The sequence below is a fragment of the Aplysia californica genome, unplaced genomic scaffold (genome assembly GCF_000002075.1).
Source record: "Aplysia californica isolate F4 #8 unplaced genomic scaffold, AplCal3.0 scaffold00199, whole genome shotgun sequence".
NCBI lineage: Eukaryota > Metazoa > Mollusca > Gastropoda > Aplysiida > Aplysiidae > Aplysia > Aplysia californica.
In genome coordinates, this window is record NW_004797469.1 from 255,151 (window position 1) to 274,892 (window position 19,742).

At 39.2% G+C, this 19,742-nt stretch overlaps 1 protein-coding gene across 1 annotated transcript in view; it reads left to right on the forward strand.

Annotated features, from left to right (window-relative positions):
- LOC101846504 (GTP-binding protein 2) overlaps positions 1–12,387 on the forward strand; it is a 33,890-nt gene extending 21,503 nt beyond the window's left edge. Inside the window, exons 8-12 of the mRNA XM_005098983.3 lie at positions 437–653; positions 7,954–8,148; positions 8,463–8,634; positions 9,637–9,798; positions 11,684–12,387. Coding sequence (XP_005099040.1) covers positions 437–653; positions 7,954–8,148; positions 8,463–8,634; positions 9,637–9,798; positions 11,684–11,842 — 905 coding nt within the window. The 3' untranslated portion in view covers positions 11,843–12,387. The remainder of the gene's footprint in view (positions 1–436; positions 654–7,953; positions 8,149–8,462; positions 8,635–9,636; positions 9,799–11,683) is intronic.
- Positions 12,388–19,742: the final 7,355 nt, after the last annotated feature.

Sequence of the window (19,742 nt, forward strand, 5' to 3'; positions counted from 1 at the left end):
CAGAGTCAAAGAGACCTCCCAAAAGAACAACATTATCCAAACAGTGACATACCTGGCCCACATCCTACAATTGCATCTCCCCTTGACACCTTGTGGTATAAGAAAACAGAGAAAGTTAAAGTAAGCGACCATAGCAAGATATAACAAAATTGACCAAAGTTTCTATTGTGAACATGACAGATTTTGGGTTTATAGTGTTATTTGTTCGGTAGGCTTACTTTTTTCAACATTTAGATTAAGATTTGATTTTTTTTCCAGAGCACATGTGGCTAATACCACAGATTAAGAAGCTGCAATAATTTATTCTTTTAATATTTGAGTTTTAGAACCTTTAAACAAGTTGCTGATGATATGCACTACACAAGTAGATGAGGATCTCACTTTCCTGTTTGTAAAGCCTACCTTAAATTAAGTTAAGTCCTGCTTCTTTTGACAGTGGGAACTACCAAAGAACATTTAGGTTATGCACTGGCTTTGGATGTACCGGTGTTCGTGGTGGTCACTAAAGTGGACATGTGTCGACTAGCAGTCCTGGAACGCACACTGTCCCAGCTGGAGCAGATTCTCAAAAGTCCTGGTGTCAAACGTGTGCCAATCCGCATAAAGAATCCTGATGATGCAATCACAGCTGCCAGCAATTTGGAGTCCCGGCAGTGAGTTCAGAATCTTCTAATGTCAGGATTTTAATTCAGTGTGATGAATTAGTTTTTTTAATCTACATAGCTATAATCTCAGCTCATTGAATTGTAGTGTTATGTTGGTAGCTCAAAGAAACATTTCAGTGTTTGAATGTATGGTTCAGAAAGAACTGAAGAAATGATGAAATGTATCATTTAAATCATTAAAATCAGACAATAAATAAAAATGTTATCAAGTATCAAGGTTCAAATTCATTCAAAACGTACAAAATGTATCACAGCAGGCAAAACAAGCAAAAAGCGGCACTTTGAACAGTCACACAATCATTTATTATGTCTTCATGCAGTCGGTGACAATGTTGTGACATATAAAGACTAAAGCCCTGGTCACATGCAATGATATACTGAGTCAGATTTGTCGTATGTGAGAACTATTCATTTTATCAAACTATCTGTGTAGTCCGTTTACAGATTCCAATATATCATCTTGTTTTCTTTTGGTGGGGGAGATTCCTCGTCATAAAGCTGCCATGTCGCTTTGCAACGACAGCGATTTGCTTGCACTGTTTGTGCTGCTGTTTAGTAAAATAAAGAAAAAGAGGCTTATTTGGACTAAAGACTGGCTATTAAAGCTAAATATTTTCACCCAAAAATCTACTGAAAAAACAACAGACATTACCATTAATGGAGAGAGAATCAAATAAGTACACCTATTCAAATATCTAGGGGGAAAAACTCACAGACCATGGCAGAAGTGAAAAAGAAATTTAATATAAGAACAGCAAATGCAAAAACAATATTCAGCCAAATGCACAAACTACAGTTGAACCTGTGTGAGGCCGTCTGAGACAAGTAGTCTTCATAGGCAGGACTGATGACAAATGAAGAAAACAAACCAGTCTCTTTTGAGGTTCCAGACAGAGGTGGTTAGAGGCTTAAGACTGCCGTTGGGCTAATTAAAATGGATTTTTTGGGGGAGAGGGTAGGTTGGTTTTTGTTTTTTTTGTTGCTGGTTTTGTTTGTTTTGTTTTTTGTCTCTTTGTTCTTCGGGTTGTATTTTTTTTAGGGGAAATGGATTGTTTTTGTTTTGTTTTTTAGCCCTATCTGGCGCTTTTGTGTTTAGTAGTTACAATAAATAAGTAAATTAATTAATAAATAAATATATATGTTTCTTCACTTTTATAACTTTTATTGGTAAATTGGTCGCTTTTAGGACAAGCGGGCTAACCAAGATTTCGGGGGGTTTTCACCAAAAGTGGACATTGCTCTACCTGTAGGAGAAGTTTGGTTTCATTGGTGTGTATATTTGTTAGGTGATAGAGAAAACTCTCCTTGTCTTTTAAAGAAACTGAATAAGGGGCAATAATTTTGCCTCTGATTTTCTCAAAACACCATTTCTCGGGATAGCCCCCTTGTGCTTAAAAGCGCCCAATTACACATCTAAGTTGACAGTGGGTGGTTGGGGGGTGCTCTGGTGTGGTTTGCTCCTTCTTTCCTATCAAACATCTATCGTCCTTATCTCTTCTCCTTTTTGAGTTTGCATACAACTGCCCTCACACAGTGGTTATTCATGACTGTTGCAAAGACTGTTCACATGACTTGGAGATGGGAGCTCAACGATTGTCAAATTACCAGAGAGCAGAAGAGGACAAGCAATTTTGTTATAAATAATATAAATTCTTCAACAAACTTGACGAAATTGCTATCCCATTATTAGAGACAGGATACAGGCAAATCTTTCCTGACTAATACTTTCAAAGCCTCAAAGGCCTTTATATAGAGTACCAAAGAAAACAGAAAGAGTCACACTTTTTCCCAGATGACTTTAGAGAGATAATCAAAAAGCGCAACTTGTTGCATGTATGTCGGAAGGATCAATGTGAAGTATGCAGTGTAGGAGAAAGAATCACCTCCTTCAATCGCCAATATCTTGACTGGTATCCAAGATAAATGGATGTATGTTTTTCATCAAAAGCAAGGCAAATGGACAGGCTTTTTAAGATGATACCAATAACTCTGTATGCCCCCAAATTGAGGAGCGCATGACTCCACCGTGTCGTGTCACACACACACACACACACACACACACACACACACACACACACACACACACACACACACACACACACACACAGTATATATGTAATTTGTACATCAGTGTGTAGGAAAAAGGTAAGCCTTTCCATTGATATACCATACTCAATAATTTTTTTCTTTTCAATTGGTTAATTAGCGATTTTTGTTGTTTCCAGTTCTCATTTGCTTGTTGACGCAGCTTATCGTCGATGGGATTCACAAACCGGCTACATGCAAAAATTTCAAAAATCTTTTTATTTGCTTAATGAATAGTAAATAGCCTAATACGTGTCCCCAATAAATATTAGGTTTGAAAAAAAAACTAGAAATATGTTTTAATTGAGACTTTCCAAAACGGACAACTGCAGCTGATGGAAAAATGGGATCACCAAACAGGCCATGTTCATAGCCGCATCGGTTTCACCAGACTGTCGCGACACGCGTTGATACGTGCCTTAAAAAACTGGCTACATGCTTCCCCGCCGCGCCTCACCCCGACCGTTCCGTATGGTTTTTTTCTCTTGAACTAGAGAGAATTGTAAACAGTTATCAGTGTTCATCGAGATAAATAATATTATAGTCAACAATGAAGTGACTTGTAATATAAAGCATTTGTGAGATTCGATTTACTAGATTACATTTGTCAATTAATTTATGCATCTAGATGAGACATAAGAACATGAAAGATCAATAGAGTTCCAGCCACATTATGGGCCCGCACCTTTACAACAAGCTCTCTCTCTCTTCTTCTTCTTCTTCTTCTTCTTGTTCTACTTCTTCTTCTTCTTCTTCTTCTTTTTTTTCCTCCTCCTCCTCCTCCTCCTCCTCCTCCCCCTCCCCGTCCACCTCTTCTTCTTCTTCCTCTTCTTCTTCTTAATCTTCTTCGCCTACATTAATTGTTGTATTATAATAGCACACTCTAGTGTTAGCTGCTGCAGAGCAGCTGTAATAGCAGTAGTAGTACCATCATCATCATCAGCTGCAGCAGCAGCAGTAGTAGCTGCAGAAGTAGTTCTTGTACTGGCAGTTTGAAGCAACATCAGTAGCAGCAGAAGTAGTAAAACCTCCGCCGGCGTCATCTATGATTCACGATTGATAAAGAAAGGACCAAGAACAAGTCATCGAAAGAGAGAAAAAAACTCCCGAAATATGAAATGGCTATCTTTGTCAGGTTTACAGAATAGTTCATCCACGTTAATGCTGTTCTTCTATAATAATTAATGCTAATCCTTTTCAAATACCACTTTCTTGACATTTTGACATGAGTCTGGCTGAGGATACATGATGGATTCCCTATCTCGAGGAAGATGCCAGGTAAAGCTGAGTCTGGCAAAGACGTTGGAGAAGACTGCGGACGATGGCAAGTGCTCTCCAGCAAATTATCCACGATTCACCTCTATCATGGAGCCACGATATTGCCCATGGCTGTCACTATCGACTCTGCTTCACCCTGGTGTTTTGAACTTTTCACTTTCAGAAAGTGTCATTGGTCTTCTTAAGAATGACCCTGAGTTTGAGATTTTTCTTTATACTATTGCCAGAGATCCCTACAGCTGTAGGCAGCAATCACAAGGGAACTAATGGACATAGAATTGGAAGGCGGTGGAATGCATGTATGATGTGTGATGTAAGCAGAAGGAATGGATTCTTGCGACAAGATTATTTACAAGTGCGGCAGGGAGGTGGGTAGAAGAGGAATGGAAGAAGGAAATGGTAAAATTAATCCTTGTGGGGGGACTGCCTTCTCGAAAGTAACAGATTGACTAGCACAACTGGAGACAAAATGAGACCAAAAGGCTGGAATAACAAAAGCTAAAATAGCTCAACAAATCCAAAACGATACTCTGGTCAGAATAATAGATACAATTGTGACGAATTCAGTTATATAAGGAAAGAGACAGATTTTTTAAAAGCATTATGGAGACTCACATGGGTACAGAAGCGTACATTTGTAATTCATTAAAAATAGACGATGTGATCGGGAGAAGAGTTTTGTGCGTCTGGATCAAGCCGGTCTGAAGAGACCAAAGGTTCAGAAAATAAAGTGCATTCAGGTATTTTCAACAACGTAGCTGACAGTTTGCGGAGAAAGTTTGCTGACAGTTCTTTATTATGTCAACCATCGGACTTTGGAACATGATGTGTTAGGAACTGGGCGATGAACGAGTAGTCAAACATGAATGCACGTGTGGCCGATGTATCCTCAGTGTTGAGGGATTCTTCAACAAGTTATTACGACTATCATTACATTACTGTATGGCTCAACTAAGCTGTACCTTGAGGCCCCTTTCCAAAGTTTCGCTGACGTGTAATGGTTCTACACTTCAGAGTATACAGAAATGGAGCAATGCTCCCTCTGGTGGTGCAAATTTTCGACGAGCTCAACTTGGCTTTGTTCTATCCTCGTAAGTATTGTTGCGATGTTTACGTGATTATTGTGGCAACGTGCGTGAACTGGCTTGGTTGAAACATTGAAAGTATGAAGAAACAAACAGAAAGCCACAGCCAACAAGGAAATAGCCATCAAATCCTTAGGTGAAGATGAAAAACACTCTGGTGTTGAATGGACGTGCCAGCTGTTCCTTTGGCACTAGGAAGCAATGCGTCTTTTCTGTATTACAAGATTAAAATATTGGTGCATCATTTTACGTTCTACAACATTGCTGAGAACCATGTGGTGGGCTGAGACAGAACGAATTTGCAACGTACATAATCAACTTTTTGAAAGGAATCATGGCTGCCAAAAGTAACTCTTATACGGTGATGATTGGACATACCAAACCGATATTCGACTTCGGCAAAGCTGCTTCTTTTTGTGCTAGAAACAGGGTTCAAATTGAACAAAGAATACCAGAAAAGGAGCATCTTACAAACGGAAGTGGGTTTCCGAGCTCAATTATATCGAGAGGAGGTTGAAAACTCCCCTACCTATGTGTCAGCCCAGTATGTCCATAATGATAAAACAGTCATCACGCTCAAACCCCATCCATACCATGTGAAATATCTGCAACACCAATGACTTTCAGGATTACAAGAGCATGTCCGACCATTTCCAACCCAGCAGGAGAGTTGGGGACTCTTCGGTGACGGACAGGAGGTGTATCATGTTGAGTCACGGAGGTGAGCCCCACCAAATTCTCCCAAGAGATCTAACCAAGCAAAGTGGGAGCTGGTTGACCTAACGCCTGTCTACAATAGCTCCAGGAAAATGAAAAACGGACAAATACTAACATCTCCAAAGGGCGTAAGAGTAAGAGGTCATACCAGTTGACTACCATCAATTTTACCACGCTCTGTCAACTGACTAGCACCGAACAATGCTCACAGGGAAAGTAGAGACTCACAATCATTGAATTGAAATGTGATTTTTATCATCTATGTAGCTTACACTGTTTCATTGTTTATTATAATGTAGGAACTCAAGTGTGAGAAATGATGAAAGATAGTTCACAGGAAGAAATGAGCCCATCTATGAGCAATCAAACGATACTGGTTACTATATTTTTTCAATCACGCTCCAGACAATAAGATGTAAAGGGACCAAGTTTTAAATGTTATAATAATTCAGCCGAAAATCGAACCCTTGACCTCCCGATCTAGATTAGAGCCCCGAGACCAACGTTTGCCATACCAAGGCCCTGCCTTTTGGGGATATCGGACAAAAGTGGAGGTTTCTCAGACAAATACTCAAAAAAGTCTTGTCCTGGCTTTTTAAACAACTTAATTTGTTTTGGTTTGGGGTTTTGTTTGAGATGTCTTCTTATCAACAATTCTAGTCGAACAATTGATGACCTGGCACATTGGGATATTTCACGAAGTACAGCAAAATTTCATCTCAGGTAGATATAGTCCCCCCCCCCTCCTATTCTCTTGAATAACCTAATAGTGTTGATAAGGCGTTGAACCTTAACCATTGCACTTGTTTAAGTTCATGTATTGGCCTTCAGACACCGGGTCGACGACTTCTCCTAGTACTGGTCACCTAATGTAAATATACTAGGCGAGAGAGCTGCTAGGATGTTAAATTAAATTCATTAAAATTTCCACCATGAATCGACAGGTAACAAAGTTTGAACCCACACATCCCAGTAACCAGGGTTAATTAATTTACTGACAAAAGGCCAGTCAAAGCACTGAACTTGTCATTCTAATCTAAAGCATTTTGTGTAAAAATCGACCAGGTTAAGATTCAAACCCAGTTTGAACTAGCTTTCATTAAGACAGATCTATTAGTTTAAATACTATAACTCGCCGTCGTCCACATAGATCTCGGCCTATACTTATTATGACGGCGAACAGTGGTACACAGCTGCAACAAACCGGCTACATGCAGCCTCGTGCCACGACTGTGTGGGGAAGCGTCCTGCGGGAACTGGCCACATGCAGAGAACCGGCCACCTGCATTGTGCTGCACATTTTTTGTGATTATAACCGGCTACTTGCGAAACAAAACTATCGGTTGTGGTATTTAAGAAAAATCAAGTAGTATTTGGTCCCAACACTTATGACTTAACCGTTTGTATAAAAATATGAAAGATTGTGCTGCGCGTTTTAACAATAATCAGTTTTTTGTCCCTCCTGTAAAATTTGCCTTTCTGCATGTAGCCGGTTTGTGAATCCCATCGACGTCATTATTCTTTTTACTATCAAAGGAAAGCGTGTGATGATTACCCCTCTTTCATGGTCAATTAATACTACAAACATTTCCGTTTCTCATGGTCAAGTGGTTTGTAACCTACCCGGCACAAATCTTTTCGCCAGTAGGGCTGAGCACAACGATCCTATCAAAGACCCTATTGTTGTTTTCTCAAAACATTATTTAGTAATTGCTACCAGTGTAACAAAAGAATACTGTATTTCGAAAGGGGAAAGACAATAAAACTAAAACACAAATAAAAATAGATATCCTTTTATTTGTAAAAAGAATTTGGGAGAAAAGTGGCAGGCATTTGAGTTGAGACAAAGTCGACACTTCTCCCTGCTCACATGCACTTTTCCATCTGGAGCGCATGCGCAAGATATAAAGAAAGGGTGGAGATGGGGGGTGAGGATGTGTTTCCGTTGATCAGGAAAGCACAGATTTCTTACACACCAATGTGATGGGAAAAGATTGGCCTTTCAGTTGAAGCTAGTGTTCTCAACTTGTGCTTTGCCTGTGATTCATCCAAGTTCTCAAATACCTGTATTTTCTTTCTTCTGTCTTCCTTGTAATTTCCTCCTCTATTCTCTGTCTTCGCAGGATCACACCAATCTTCACAGTGTCATGTGTCACAGGAAAGGACCTTGACCTAGTGAAACAGTTCTTGAACATACTGCCTCCAGTGACCCCTCATTGTGAGCGGGAAAAGCTAGCTCAGGACATGACGGAATTCCAAATAGATGAACTCTTTTCCATACCTGATGTGGGCACCGTGGCTGGAGGTATCATTCAGAGGTTGGTCTTCCTACAATACTGCATCCAGCTCACTGCATGAGAGTTTTGGTGTGACTGTTTTCAGAGGGAGGTTAATGGATTAAGAAACTTGAGAAAAACCTTGTTCCACCTTTGTGGAGGAAGGCTGCAGATCATTCCCTAGTCATCCCTGATGATTGCCAGTGGGAAATGGCTTGTTAATGCTGTGCCTTGTGCCATCATTTTAATAAATGGTACTCAGATTAAATATTTTTTCCTCTCTTCAGTCACTTTGAACCTCTTGAAAAATGTGTGGTAGCATTGAATTTGATTATTTATAGTATTCTTTTTCATAGAGGCTCAATCAGGGAGGGGGATCAACTGATGCTTGGCCCATCTGATGATGGCAGTTACCGCAAGGTCAAGGTCAAAACTGTGCACAGGAACAGACTACCATGTCGGTTGATACAGGCAGGACAGGCAGCATGTGTGGCGCTACAAGATATAGAGCGGGAAGCTGTGCGGAAGGTAATACTCTCTTCCTCTTGGATGTCTTAAACCACTGCTTTTTCTCCTCCTCTGTCGTTATACTTTATATACTTGATATAAAATATACCTCTTTAAAATTAATGAAGGTTGCTCTGTAAATTATAGTGAGGATAAAAGATACGGACTGCCTGGCCCAAGACTGTCACGGGCTCTCTGGTTGAACGATAAATAGATACGAATTACTGCCTTACATAAGTCTCCCTCTCCCACCTCCCTCCATCATCCCCTCCTTCCCTTTCCCCCTCCTCTCCACCTCCCTCATCATCCCACCCATTCCCAACCCCTCATCCCCCTTCTCAACCCATTATCCCCCCCAAATCACCACCACTACATTCCACCTCTAACTCCCCCAATTGCCCTCCAGTAGTAACTCCACAGGAAACTTTATTTCTATTAGATTTAATGCATTGAAAATAAATAAATTTGTTTAAAACTTTTACGGACAATTTGTTGTCCCAACACCATGCCTAATCATTTTAGATTAATTTCAATTGACTACTTTTGTAACATAGCCATAGGTTCTTGTTGATAGAAGACAATCTAAGCATGTGGTCAGCCTTTACTTACTACTGGTATGTTTGCACACTTAGATATCGTTTTTGAAATGATGAAATAACTAGAGATAGAGGTAGGTATAATTAGTTTTCCATTATAAATATCTACCAAATATGAGTGGCTGAGGGAAATATGAAAGTGAGTTTGGGAGTATGAAGGGCAAGGCATCTGCTCACTGTTGCTTATTTTGTGGGGTTGAGAGTATTGTGGTCATTGGGCTGTCAGTCGAGAGGGGAAAACAACATTACTTAACTTCTTAATTCTAACAAAAAAGTAGCCTGCAATGAATTTTTATTCCAATTAACTGGGATTTATAGAACCCAAGAATGTGCTTCTACTTCGAGACCTGCCCCAGTACTCATTTCTGGGCCTGGTAGTGAACGGATTAACTGGTTGTTGTTTAAGTTACTGCTGGTCTATTTTTAGGGCATGGTGCTGGTGAGTCCACAGTCTCCTCTGTACAGTTGTCTGAGGTTCGAGGCAGATGTGTACGTCCTCTTCCACAACAAAAGCATCACTGTTGGCTTTCAGACAACAATCCACATTGGCACTGTGTGCCAGACTGCTGTTATACGAGACATTGACAGGGTAAGTTTCAGTGTGATTTCATGCTTTGTGTGTGTGTGTGTGTGTGTGTGTGTGTGTGTGTGAGTGAGTGAGTGAATGAGAGAGAGAGGGAGAGAGAGAGAGATTATAGTAGCAATGGAAGATGAACCTGCTTTTAAACATTGCAAGCAATGGAAAGATATGTTGGTGAAGAAATCAAACAAGACAAAATGTTGGTGAAAAAATAGGTAGTATAGGTTGTTGGCAATCTCTTCAAACAGGCTCCCAAATGCCATTTTCAACCCTCTAAAAGCACTAAATTTCTATTTCTGGGACCCTGCTGGGGGCCTCCGCGGCCCCTGGCAGAATTTTTCTTACTTTTCAGCTTCAGCTGATGGAAGCACTGATTTTTACAGAAATTTGTACTTGCTGACAGTTCCGTACTTGCTCCCCCATCATTATCATCTCCATCCATAAAAAAGTGCAAAAGCGTAGGGCTACCGAAATTCCTAGGCAAAGGAACTGTACTCGTCATCATATCGTCTCGTATAAGTTACGGATTTTTACAGTAATTCTGGCTGCAATAGGTTAATGTTATAGGAGCCTTCCAGACCTGGGAGTATGAGGAAATCTGTTAATTGACCCAGGAAAGACACGGGAAAATACAAAGAAGTTCTCGAATATTTGAAAACCAAATCGGATAGGTCAGTAAATTCATTTTTGCTGGTCATGATTTTGATGTTTGTTCGGCTTTTCCCGGTCCGAGAGTACGTTTCTCGCAAACAGGCGGCTATGGCGAAGGTGGAAGTGTGTTGAACAGTAAGGTTAGATTGGATTGGGAAAAATGAAGATCTACTTTCGCTTTCGTTACCACCCAGAAATTTGCAGGTGATAATCTGATATCGCAACATTTGTGACATGCAGGTTGTGCATTTTAAACACTGTGTGGTCATGCAAATAAATAAAATCAATATAAGTCACTGTGTTGTCTCTTGTAAAGAAAAGAAAAGAAAATACAAGTATCGTCGGATTTTAAGCTTGTTGGGCTCGTCTTTGTGACTAGTCAGTGAGCCTGTGCGTGTTCACATCACATGCTACAGCATCGTGTGAATGTGAGTAACGGCGGTTATTGAGGTTGCCAAAGTTCATTCAAAGACTGAGCGTTGCGAAATATGACTCTGGAATGGGGTGAATTATTGTTTTTTTTTTTTAAAGATATACTCGGGGGTGGTGAAGGGAACTTGATGACAGCTTTTAGAATTTTGATAAGATCTCTCTGCAAAGCACGCTTTGGTGCAGGCCTTGTGTGGAATCGGAATTCACCATACCTTGTAAGCCTTGTTATTGAACAAAGTGTTTGCATTTCATTGGATGGGTGATAGTGATAGTAAATTATTACTATATTTTAGCTTTTTGCCCTCTGTTCTTACAACTCTCACACTGATAGGTCTACTTGAGCCATTCAATTTATTACTCTACTTTGAGTTTGAACTATAATCTCGATGAAAAAAAAATAGGTACTATGGGTTGTTGGTTTTTTCTTCACAGACAGGCTCCCAAATGCCATTTTTAACCCTCTAAAAGCACTAAATTCTAATTTCTTCAGGGACTTTGCCCCCTGTACCCCCATCGGGATGCTGTCTCAGAACCCTGCAGGGGGCCTTTGCGGCCCTCAGACCCGAGGCAGAATTTTCTTTACTTTTCATCTTCAGCTGTTGGAAGCACTGCTTCTGTTTAGCTTTTGATCGCTTATTTTTTCTTAAAAGATTATTTTTTACCAGTCTTTTAGTATCTAAGAATCATGCACATATTTTAAAAAATTGTATCTGTAAAGGTCTGCTTAGATGCTCTTCATGCAGTGATGGCATTGTATGTAAAACTTATTTTTAGCACCAAGTGTTCATTTTGCGGAATATTTATCTTTCAGCACCACATCAGAACAAATGAGAAAGCCAAGGTTACATTTGAATTCAAATTCAAACCAGAACACTTGCGAGTTGGTTCTCGGCTTCTCTTCAGAGATGGAAAGTCCAAAGGAATGGGAGAAGTCACCAAAATAATTCCCTACGATGATGTCTACCGCTGAAGTACGTACAGCTGAATCATTTACCACTGAGCAGTCTACTGCTGACTATTGTTGTGCCTCAATCACTCCTTTACCTGCCAATGTTAAAGATAATTCAACTGAGGAGGGGGGTTCAAAATGTGTTTCTTCCAGGTCCCTTTTTATTGGTTTTTTTTGGGGGGGGGGAGAGGTTTGAGGGATGCTGATTGTGTGTTCTATTTTTGTCATAGTTCTGACTTGCCAGAACCTACAGGTCAAGCAAGAAATAATTATGATTCTGTTGAGTGTCTCTCTAAGGAAAGAAAAAGGCTCAACTTAAACAAGTGAGACTTACTAGTACTAGTGAGTTCATTACTTGATGTTCTGTGGCCAGTGATTAACGGGTTGTGCGCTATAGTTTGCAGAATAAATGTCTCTGATGAAACAGTTTAGATTTTGTAAAATCCTTGTAATAAAAACCTTGTTAAAAATGTTATAAAGTCAGGGCAAAACTATGTACATTGTTAACAGTCGGTCTGCCACTGTCTTATGGAATGATAACTGAAATTTCCAACAAATAGCAAAGATAATATATGGTAGGTCTCAGAATATCACCACACCCGAACAGCACAGAGAGACAGACAGACAGAGGCTGAGTGAGAGACGGGGGTGGGGGGGGGGGGTAGAGACTGAGACACAGATAGGTAAAGGAGGGGATGGGGGTTGATTATAGATATTCAAGAGTAATCGGATACATTTTTTTGCAAACGTGGGACAAAAAGGGATAAAATCACAGTGGAACAAAGTGGGACGAAAGCGTATAGTGAAACGAAGAAGTGGGAGAAAAACTGATGCACCGCTCATAGTCTAGCATCTGAGTTTGTTGCCATTTTTTTGTCCAAATGTTGTCAAAAGTTGCCCCCCAAAAATGGCAAAAGTTGCCATTAATTTTCAGGCTTTCAATTCTCTGTTACGACGTATACAGCAATATGTTGATAGAGTGACTTAATCTAAAGCACCGGAATTTCTTGTGCTCTGTTTTAAGCATCCAGAATATCATTTGGAGTCACATAGAGTGTAAAAACGTGAATAATAAAGGTTTCACAGCAGAATTAAATTAGAATTAAAACAGCACATAAAGTCACAAAAATTAACAAATATGGGGATGTGTCCACGTATCCGATGATTGGCTGTTTTAACCCTAAACGTGTGTAATTCAAGAAAAAGTTCAAGATATTATTGTAAATTATGGAATCACACGAAAGGGGCCTGCCAGTGTCCGTATTCGATTTTGGTGGAGACACGTTCTAATGTAACACATTTATATATAAAAAAAGGTAGGAACAACGTCAAATTAAATGATATTACGTTATATAAACACAAAAAATAGAAAAACAACACATCAGAACAATAACTAGAAAAAAAATTAACACAGCAACAAATTAAAACCCAACAAAGAGGGAAAAATAAGAGAAACAACAATATAAATCGTATGTAATGTACTTATATTCTTCACATGAAAATAACAAATCAATGTGGTGTCAACAAGTGAGAAAGAGACGAAGTGGAGAGGAAGTGAAAATAGACTTTCTTTCTCAAATCAAAGAGGTTCGGGTTTAAAACAAAAAAAATATTTTAAGACCCGTTTTTTTTGTTTCAAGTTTTTAATTCCCCGGCGGTGTTTATTAAAAAAATTTCTTTTCTTTTCTTTTTTTACATGCAATGCAAAAATCGTGGCCTCAGTTCGCAGACGAAAAAATGCCAAAAATCGCGGCTGCGACAAACGCAGATGCTAAATAAATACTCTGTTAAGGAGACATTAGTTTTTCTGTAGACTACGAAACCCTTTGGATATGGACTGTTTTAAATTTTTGACACAATTATCTGTCATTTCATCTCCACAAATGTCACGGAGAGTTGCAAACAAAGGCTTTGAACTGGGAACTAAGTCTTGTTTCTTCAGCTTCTGTTTTATAGACTTCCATGTATTCTGTAGGATTCATATCGGGGCTATTTACTGATATATATATATATATATATGATATGATTTACTTTTCCTATAAATGTCCAATGGCGTTAGCCCTGGGAGAAGGTGCATAAAACTGCATACTTAAATTACACCGTGACGAATATAAAGATACAACACGACGTTCTAGCACTTGTGCGATGTAGTCCACACGAAACCAAAGTCTTGTAAACAAAATACTAATAAGCACATTGAAGTCCAAGTTTTGCATGGTAGGCTATTTCTGACTGCTCTGCTTTCCAAACTGTCTGAAAATATAGTAATAAAATATTGTTTATCGCAGAGAATGTTCTCCATTCATTTGATATACGTCATGTCCATTGTATCAATGTTAACACATTGCACCTAAGGGCCTGGACGGGAAGTCCATTGTTAGATCCAAAGCAAGGGGAAAGAACCCGCCTCCCGTGAATACAAGCATTTAAAAAACACATTTTAAAAATACTAAACAAATTCTAAAAATCCTGAAAAAATAAAAGTTAAAAAGAAAACTGAATTTAGTTTCAGAAAAATATAACTTTATGTTTACGCAAATTGTTGGAAATGTTTTAACTTTAGTTCAATCAGGGTGTCCGACCCGTCACTTTCACTCTCAGCCTCGCGGTCGGGCCCTAGATCTAAATTCTAGATTTTCTACGTCTGATCAATCTGAATCGCCCCAAACTCTTGCTACAACGTTTTTATCAAAACCTGAGCCATCTGATTTGTCACATGCTTGTTTATGCTGAAATCCATCGTTATTTCCGTTTTTGAACTCAATTCTGTCGCTTTTCAACAAGTCGAGACACTTTCGAGGTGTCGGTAACGCAATTGCACTTCGATCAGCTCTAATACTAAAACTACCGGCCCGAACATTTTCGTTTCGTTATCAAACGAAAGAAGAAACTTTTTGCTATGACTATGCAAATCAGAATCTCGGCCCCAGAGTCTCGTTAAGGCGAGACTTCGTTTCTAAAGACGCTGGGTGGGCGCGGGCGGTTCCGGGCGAGTCAGGGTGGAGCGCGTAAGGGAATTCTTGGGTGATCGCTGGCGAGTTAGGGTGTAATGTGTTAATACATTCTCTTTGATTTTACCCAATTTTACCAAGCATAATTTTTTATGGTTAATTTTGAGTGACTACATCTGGGGCCACTCTTATCCTAGATGAAAAATTAATGTGTCAGATGATGCAAAAAATTTATTTAGCTTTAAATTGGTATGCTGCATGAGTGTGTAATGTAAGACTTAAACCTGATGATTGGGTGAATACATTTTCAAGTTTCTTTTGGATAGTATGCACAGTGTCATTGAGTGTCGCCTTAAAAAACATGCACACACCTGGGCTTCTAATAAGGGAAAACACACTACCTGACTGCTTTGAATACAATATGGCAATACAAAAAGTCTTCTAATGTAATCATCTGCATCAGGCAAGATTTGAAAATGTAGATTGCAAATCCCAAACTTTCTTAAAAGAATGACCATCAACGTTAAAAAATTACATTAATGTTGTTCTTAAAAGTAAAAAGTAAGGTACTGGACTAGATTTCTCCATTTGATTTGTCTTGAATACCAAATGATTGAGAAAATCAGTTTCTTCCCTCTCCTGTAAAATTTGCTTCATGTTGAATTCACAATTTCATCAGGTGAACCGACGATTTGTCTCTCTACTCTTTCTCTCTCTTTCTTTTTCTCTCTGTCTTGTTCACTTTCTGTGTTTTGATTGTGTGTATGTGTGTGTGTGTGCAGTTCAAACTAAAATTGTACTTACTGCTGGATCAAAGGCTACTTGTCAAATGTTTGCTGCCTGAAATCTACAAAACAAAAGGGGGTGGGGGGTAAGCAGGGAGGATGCAAACAGGCGACAAGCACTAGCTCGAATAGTAATGTCTAGCAGAAAGGGAAACGATCACTGTGTATCAACCAAGTGGGTGCCGTGCACTTTGTGTAGTGTGCACCTCTGGCGACCAGTTTGCTGGTGTCCTTGCAAGGCAAATTTACATGAATAAAGAGCGCACTTTTCAGACAGTTGACAGATGGAGCTTTAAAAGGGCAAATAGGCATTCCTTTTTGTGTATTGGCAAGAGCTATAGGTATAATGGGGGTGTAAGAAGGTTTGTAGGAAATTGTACATGGCATTGTTGTAATGAGTTTTATGATGGACAGATAAAAGTGCTTAGAAGATGGAGCGAACACATTTTGCAACTTCTACTTTTGCAAACACTTTATAAGGTATGTTCTGTTTATTTAAGAAATAGTGTCTATTGTGTATTGTACTGTGATATTTCGAAAATGAGGACACTTATGCTTTTATTTTTCTTGTGGCAAGGTCATATTGCCAGAATGAACGTCTTTCAAATTATTTAATAAAGATGTATTATGAATGTGCTTTGATGAAACATGATGGATCTCAGATATTTGTAAATGTGTTACCCGAGTGACATCGGCACTTGAGCCCACATATCAGCCATTCAGAGAAAACAATCACACAGAGATCAATCGTATGGTGGTATCAGTCTTACATGGTTTCAGTTAGTAAGTTTCTGTTAAACAGAGGTATCGGTTACTATTGGCACAATGATATAGTTGGCTCTAGTCATAATTTTAATGGATTGCATGTTGAAGCGTGTGGCAGCATGGGGCCTGGGTCCGATGGGAATGGGAGCCATGTCCTTTTTCCCCAGAGCTTATGTCACATGATGTATTTTCTTTAATAAAACAATTTAGGCCTACTTAAAGAAATTAGTCAAGGAAGTTCAGGAGCTGATGTACCATACATAGGCTTTATTTGGTGCATTATGCATTTCTTTTTTAAGAGCATTGTCATCTTTAACACTCCCATAAAATATGTGCTTTAAAATATGAAGAGCCATTATATTTATTTTCAACACTTATAGGCTACTTTGGTATTGTTGGGATTTCTGTGTGATTATTTGTTCTGCCTGGTTGTCCTTTGACTTTGATGTTTCGGGTTGTTTTTTTCTCGGGGATGATGACAGAGCTGTGCTTATTTTACATGGAAGATCTTTTAAATTGTGGAACTTTCGTTTTGCATGATTGTCTGAAGCAATACATGCAAGTGTAGTTAGCTTATTTCTCCTCTTTTTTGTTGCAACTGAAGCTTACTTTGTCAAGATTTTTTTTAGTAATTATTGCAAAAAGCTAGAACAGTTTTTATATATTGATTATACTGATCTTGATAGAAGTTTGTGTTTTGGCAGCTAATTATACACTTTTTGGTGCATTCCTTTTTTCTTTCAGTCGACAAACAATAGCTTATTGCATGGGTTAGGTTGTCAATATTTTGATCTAGAAAAGTATATATTGCTCTATGTCTATTATAGTGTCAAATTTTTATGTACACTATTGTCCATACCATTGAAACTATGCTCATGTCTCATTTGAATGGTGCATAAAACTCAGTTCTGTTCTCCCCTTCTCCATGCAGTATATTTCTAACTTATTGTAGGTAGCGTAAACACGGCCTCGTGGGCACTCGCGGCCTTCCAACCGCGTGGTATTGGTGAAATCGGGGTAATTCCAATCGCTGTTTCTTTGCTCTTTCGCTATAAAACTCCAAATGCCGTACACCTTGTGAAAGTTCAGCTTTTCCTCGTAACAATGGTGTAAGTTGTTCATGTGTCCAATAATTTGGAGCTGGAGAATCGCCGAGGAAAGCGAAGCCCCTCGCGGTCGGAATGCGTGGTCGGCCGCTTCAAAAATTGACACGCGTGCATTCAAATGCTTCGCGGAACCAGGGATGATTAAATACCGTCTTTTCATTGGCAGAGAAATGTAGGGCTTTAAACGGGCTTTCCCGTGGTATATTTTTGGCCTTTGGCGTTTGAATAGGAAGCCTTTGAAAATACCGTCAAAATTTTCAAAGATCATTTTTTACACGAAATGTGTAAAATACCTGCTTAAAAAAGGTATCAATTGAAAGATCAGTTTATTTTCTACTAGAATAAAGTAATTAGCTTAGAATTATTTTTCATCAATCCTTCCGCGAGACTCGGAAAGCATGTGACCCCGCTCGCGGGGTACACTACAGTATAGAGCCGACTCGCTCGCCGCGGAGGCCGGTGTGGCGCCGGCGGGGTCAACTCTCGGTGTTTTTTAAAATAACGACTGATCATCGTGTTTGAGGCGATAGAATACTGATTTGTAATGATCTCACAGTCTTGAAAAAATTAGGCTCCATATATTTGTTATCGTGATTGTACTCTGTTAATGTGGAGATGTTTAGTGCACTTGGTACTCTTTTATTATCTGTCAAACATGGGGTTGCAGGCAGTGACTGACTTTAACAAATTTGGTCAAATTTTAAACAACTACCATTTTCTTGAAAATTGACTGAGAGGTTAAAGAACGGTACCGAAATGCTCAGTGGATATAGGCCTTTCAAATGGAACAGATAAATTTGACATACAGCTACTTTGAAAATTTAGTTTCTGGTACCTACTTATTGTGGGCTCAGTGATTTCACTATATATGTTTAAAACAGCAACATTTTTATCCCTATTGTCACTGGAAGTTTGAAGTATTTACGTATTACCTAATCAAAAATTTAGAGTGGCTTTTTGTATGAGGTAGAATGATCTTGAAGGTCTTTATTGTGTTGTTAAAATTTGATCTATTTTGGTGTACTTTTGTCTTTTTTCGGTTTTCTTCTATTGTAATATAGTGATAAGCCATGTTTTAGTGTGTAGAAATTAAGCTTTACTTTAGTATGATTGTGTTGAGGCTGTTGAAAAGAAATTTGCACTTTATCTGTTATTATTAATGTTATACACCTAGCTATTGATTGTTACTTGTAAATTAAAAACTTTGTTAATGAAAGAAATCTTGTGGTTTTTGTCTGCTGTATAAAATACTCAGTTTTGTTGTTGTTTATTGTTTTTCTTGTACTTCGCCGCCCAAATCTCGTACTATCGTAACCGCCATATCACCTGAAATCGGGTCTAAAATACAACCCGATTACAATTTTGACATTCTAAATTCTGTCAAAATCCGGATTCAATACCTTTAATAGTCACCGAGATGCACATGGTTCGAGAGGTATCGTATGCACCCTCTTGAATATAATTCAGAGTCACATAATGGCGCAAGGGACAATACGCTAGTACGTGGACCGTCTTTTCCATCACTGGTATGCTCACATTGTTAAGTCACGTACTAACGTAGAAGAATCAACCCCATAGAGTTCTATTTTAATTTACCTCACTATTAATCTACGTGATTGCTGCGTTTAATAAACATTTTCATTACCATTACACATAAACTTTCTCTCTCTCCCTCTGTCTCCACCTCCCCCTCAGCCGTCTTTCTCTCTCCTTTCCCCTCTCCCCCATCTCTCTCTCTCTCTGTCTCTCCCTTTCTCTCTCAAACTTGCACATAAATCATGAACTTGGTCCTGGCCTGTGTTGTTGTTTGGCTGATTCAACCTAATTTCAAAGTTGCAAGGCTGTTCATATTACTGATTCATCCATCTGTGAAATTCAAGCACCAGTAAATACCGGTAAAATGCCTCACCATGCTTTTTTCTTTCAAAATAAAATAACGTTACTACATACATAAACTTTCTTTCTCTCTCTCTCTCTTTCCCTTTACCTCAGCCTCCTCCTCCCCTATCTCTCTAATCCCCTCTTCCCCGCCTCTCTCTCTTTCTTTCCCTTTCCCTCTGTCTCCGCCTCCCCCTCTTCCATCCATCTCTCTCCCTTCCCCTCTCCCCTGTCCCCCCTCTCCCCTCTCTCCCTGTCTCGCAAACTTGCAAAGTGACGCCCATAAATCATAAACTTGCTCCTGGTCTATGTAGTTGTTTTGCAACTCAAGCACCAGTTAATACTGGTAAAATGCCTGACCGTGCTTTTTTACTTTCAAAATAAAATAACGTAACTGCATACGTAAACTCTCTCTTTCCCTTTCCTTCTGCCTCTC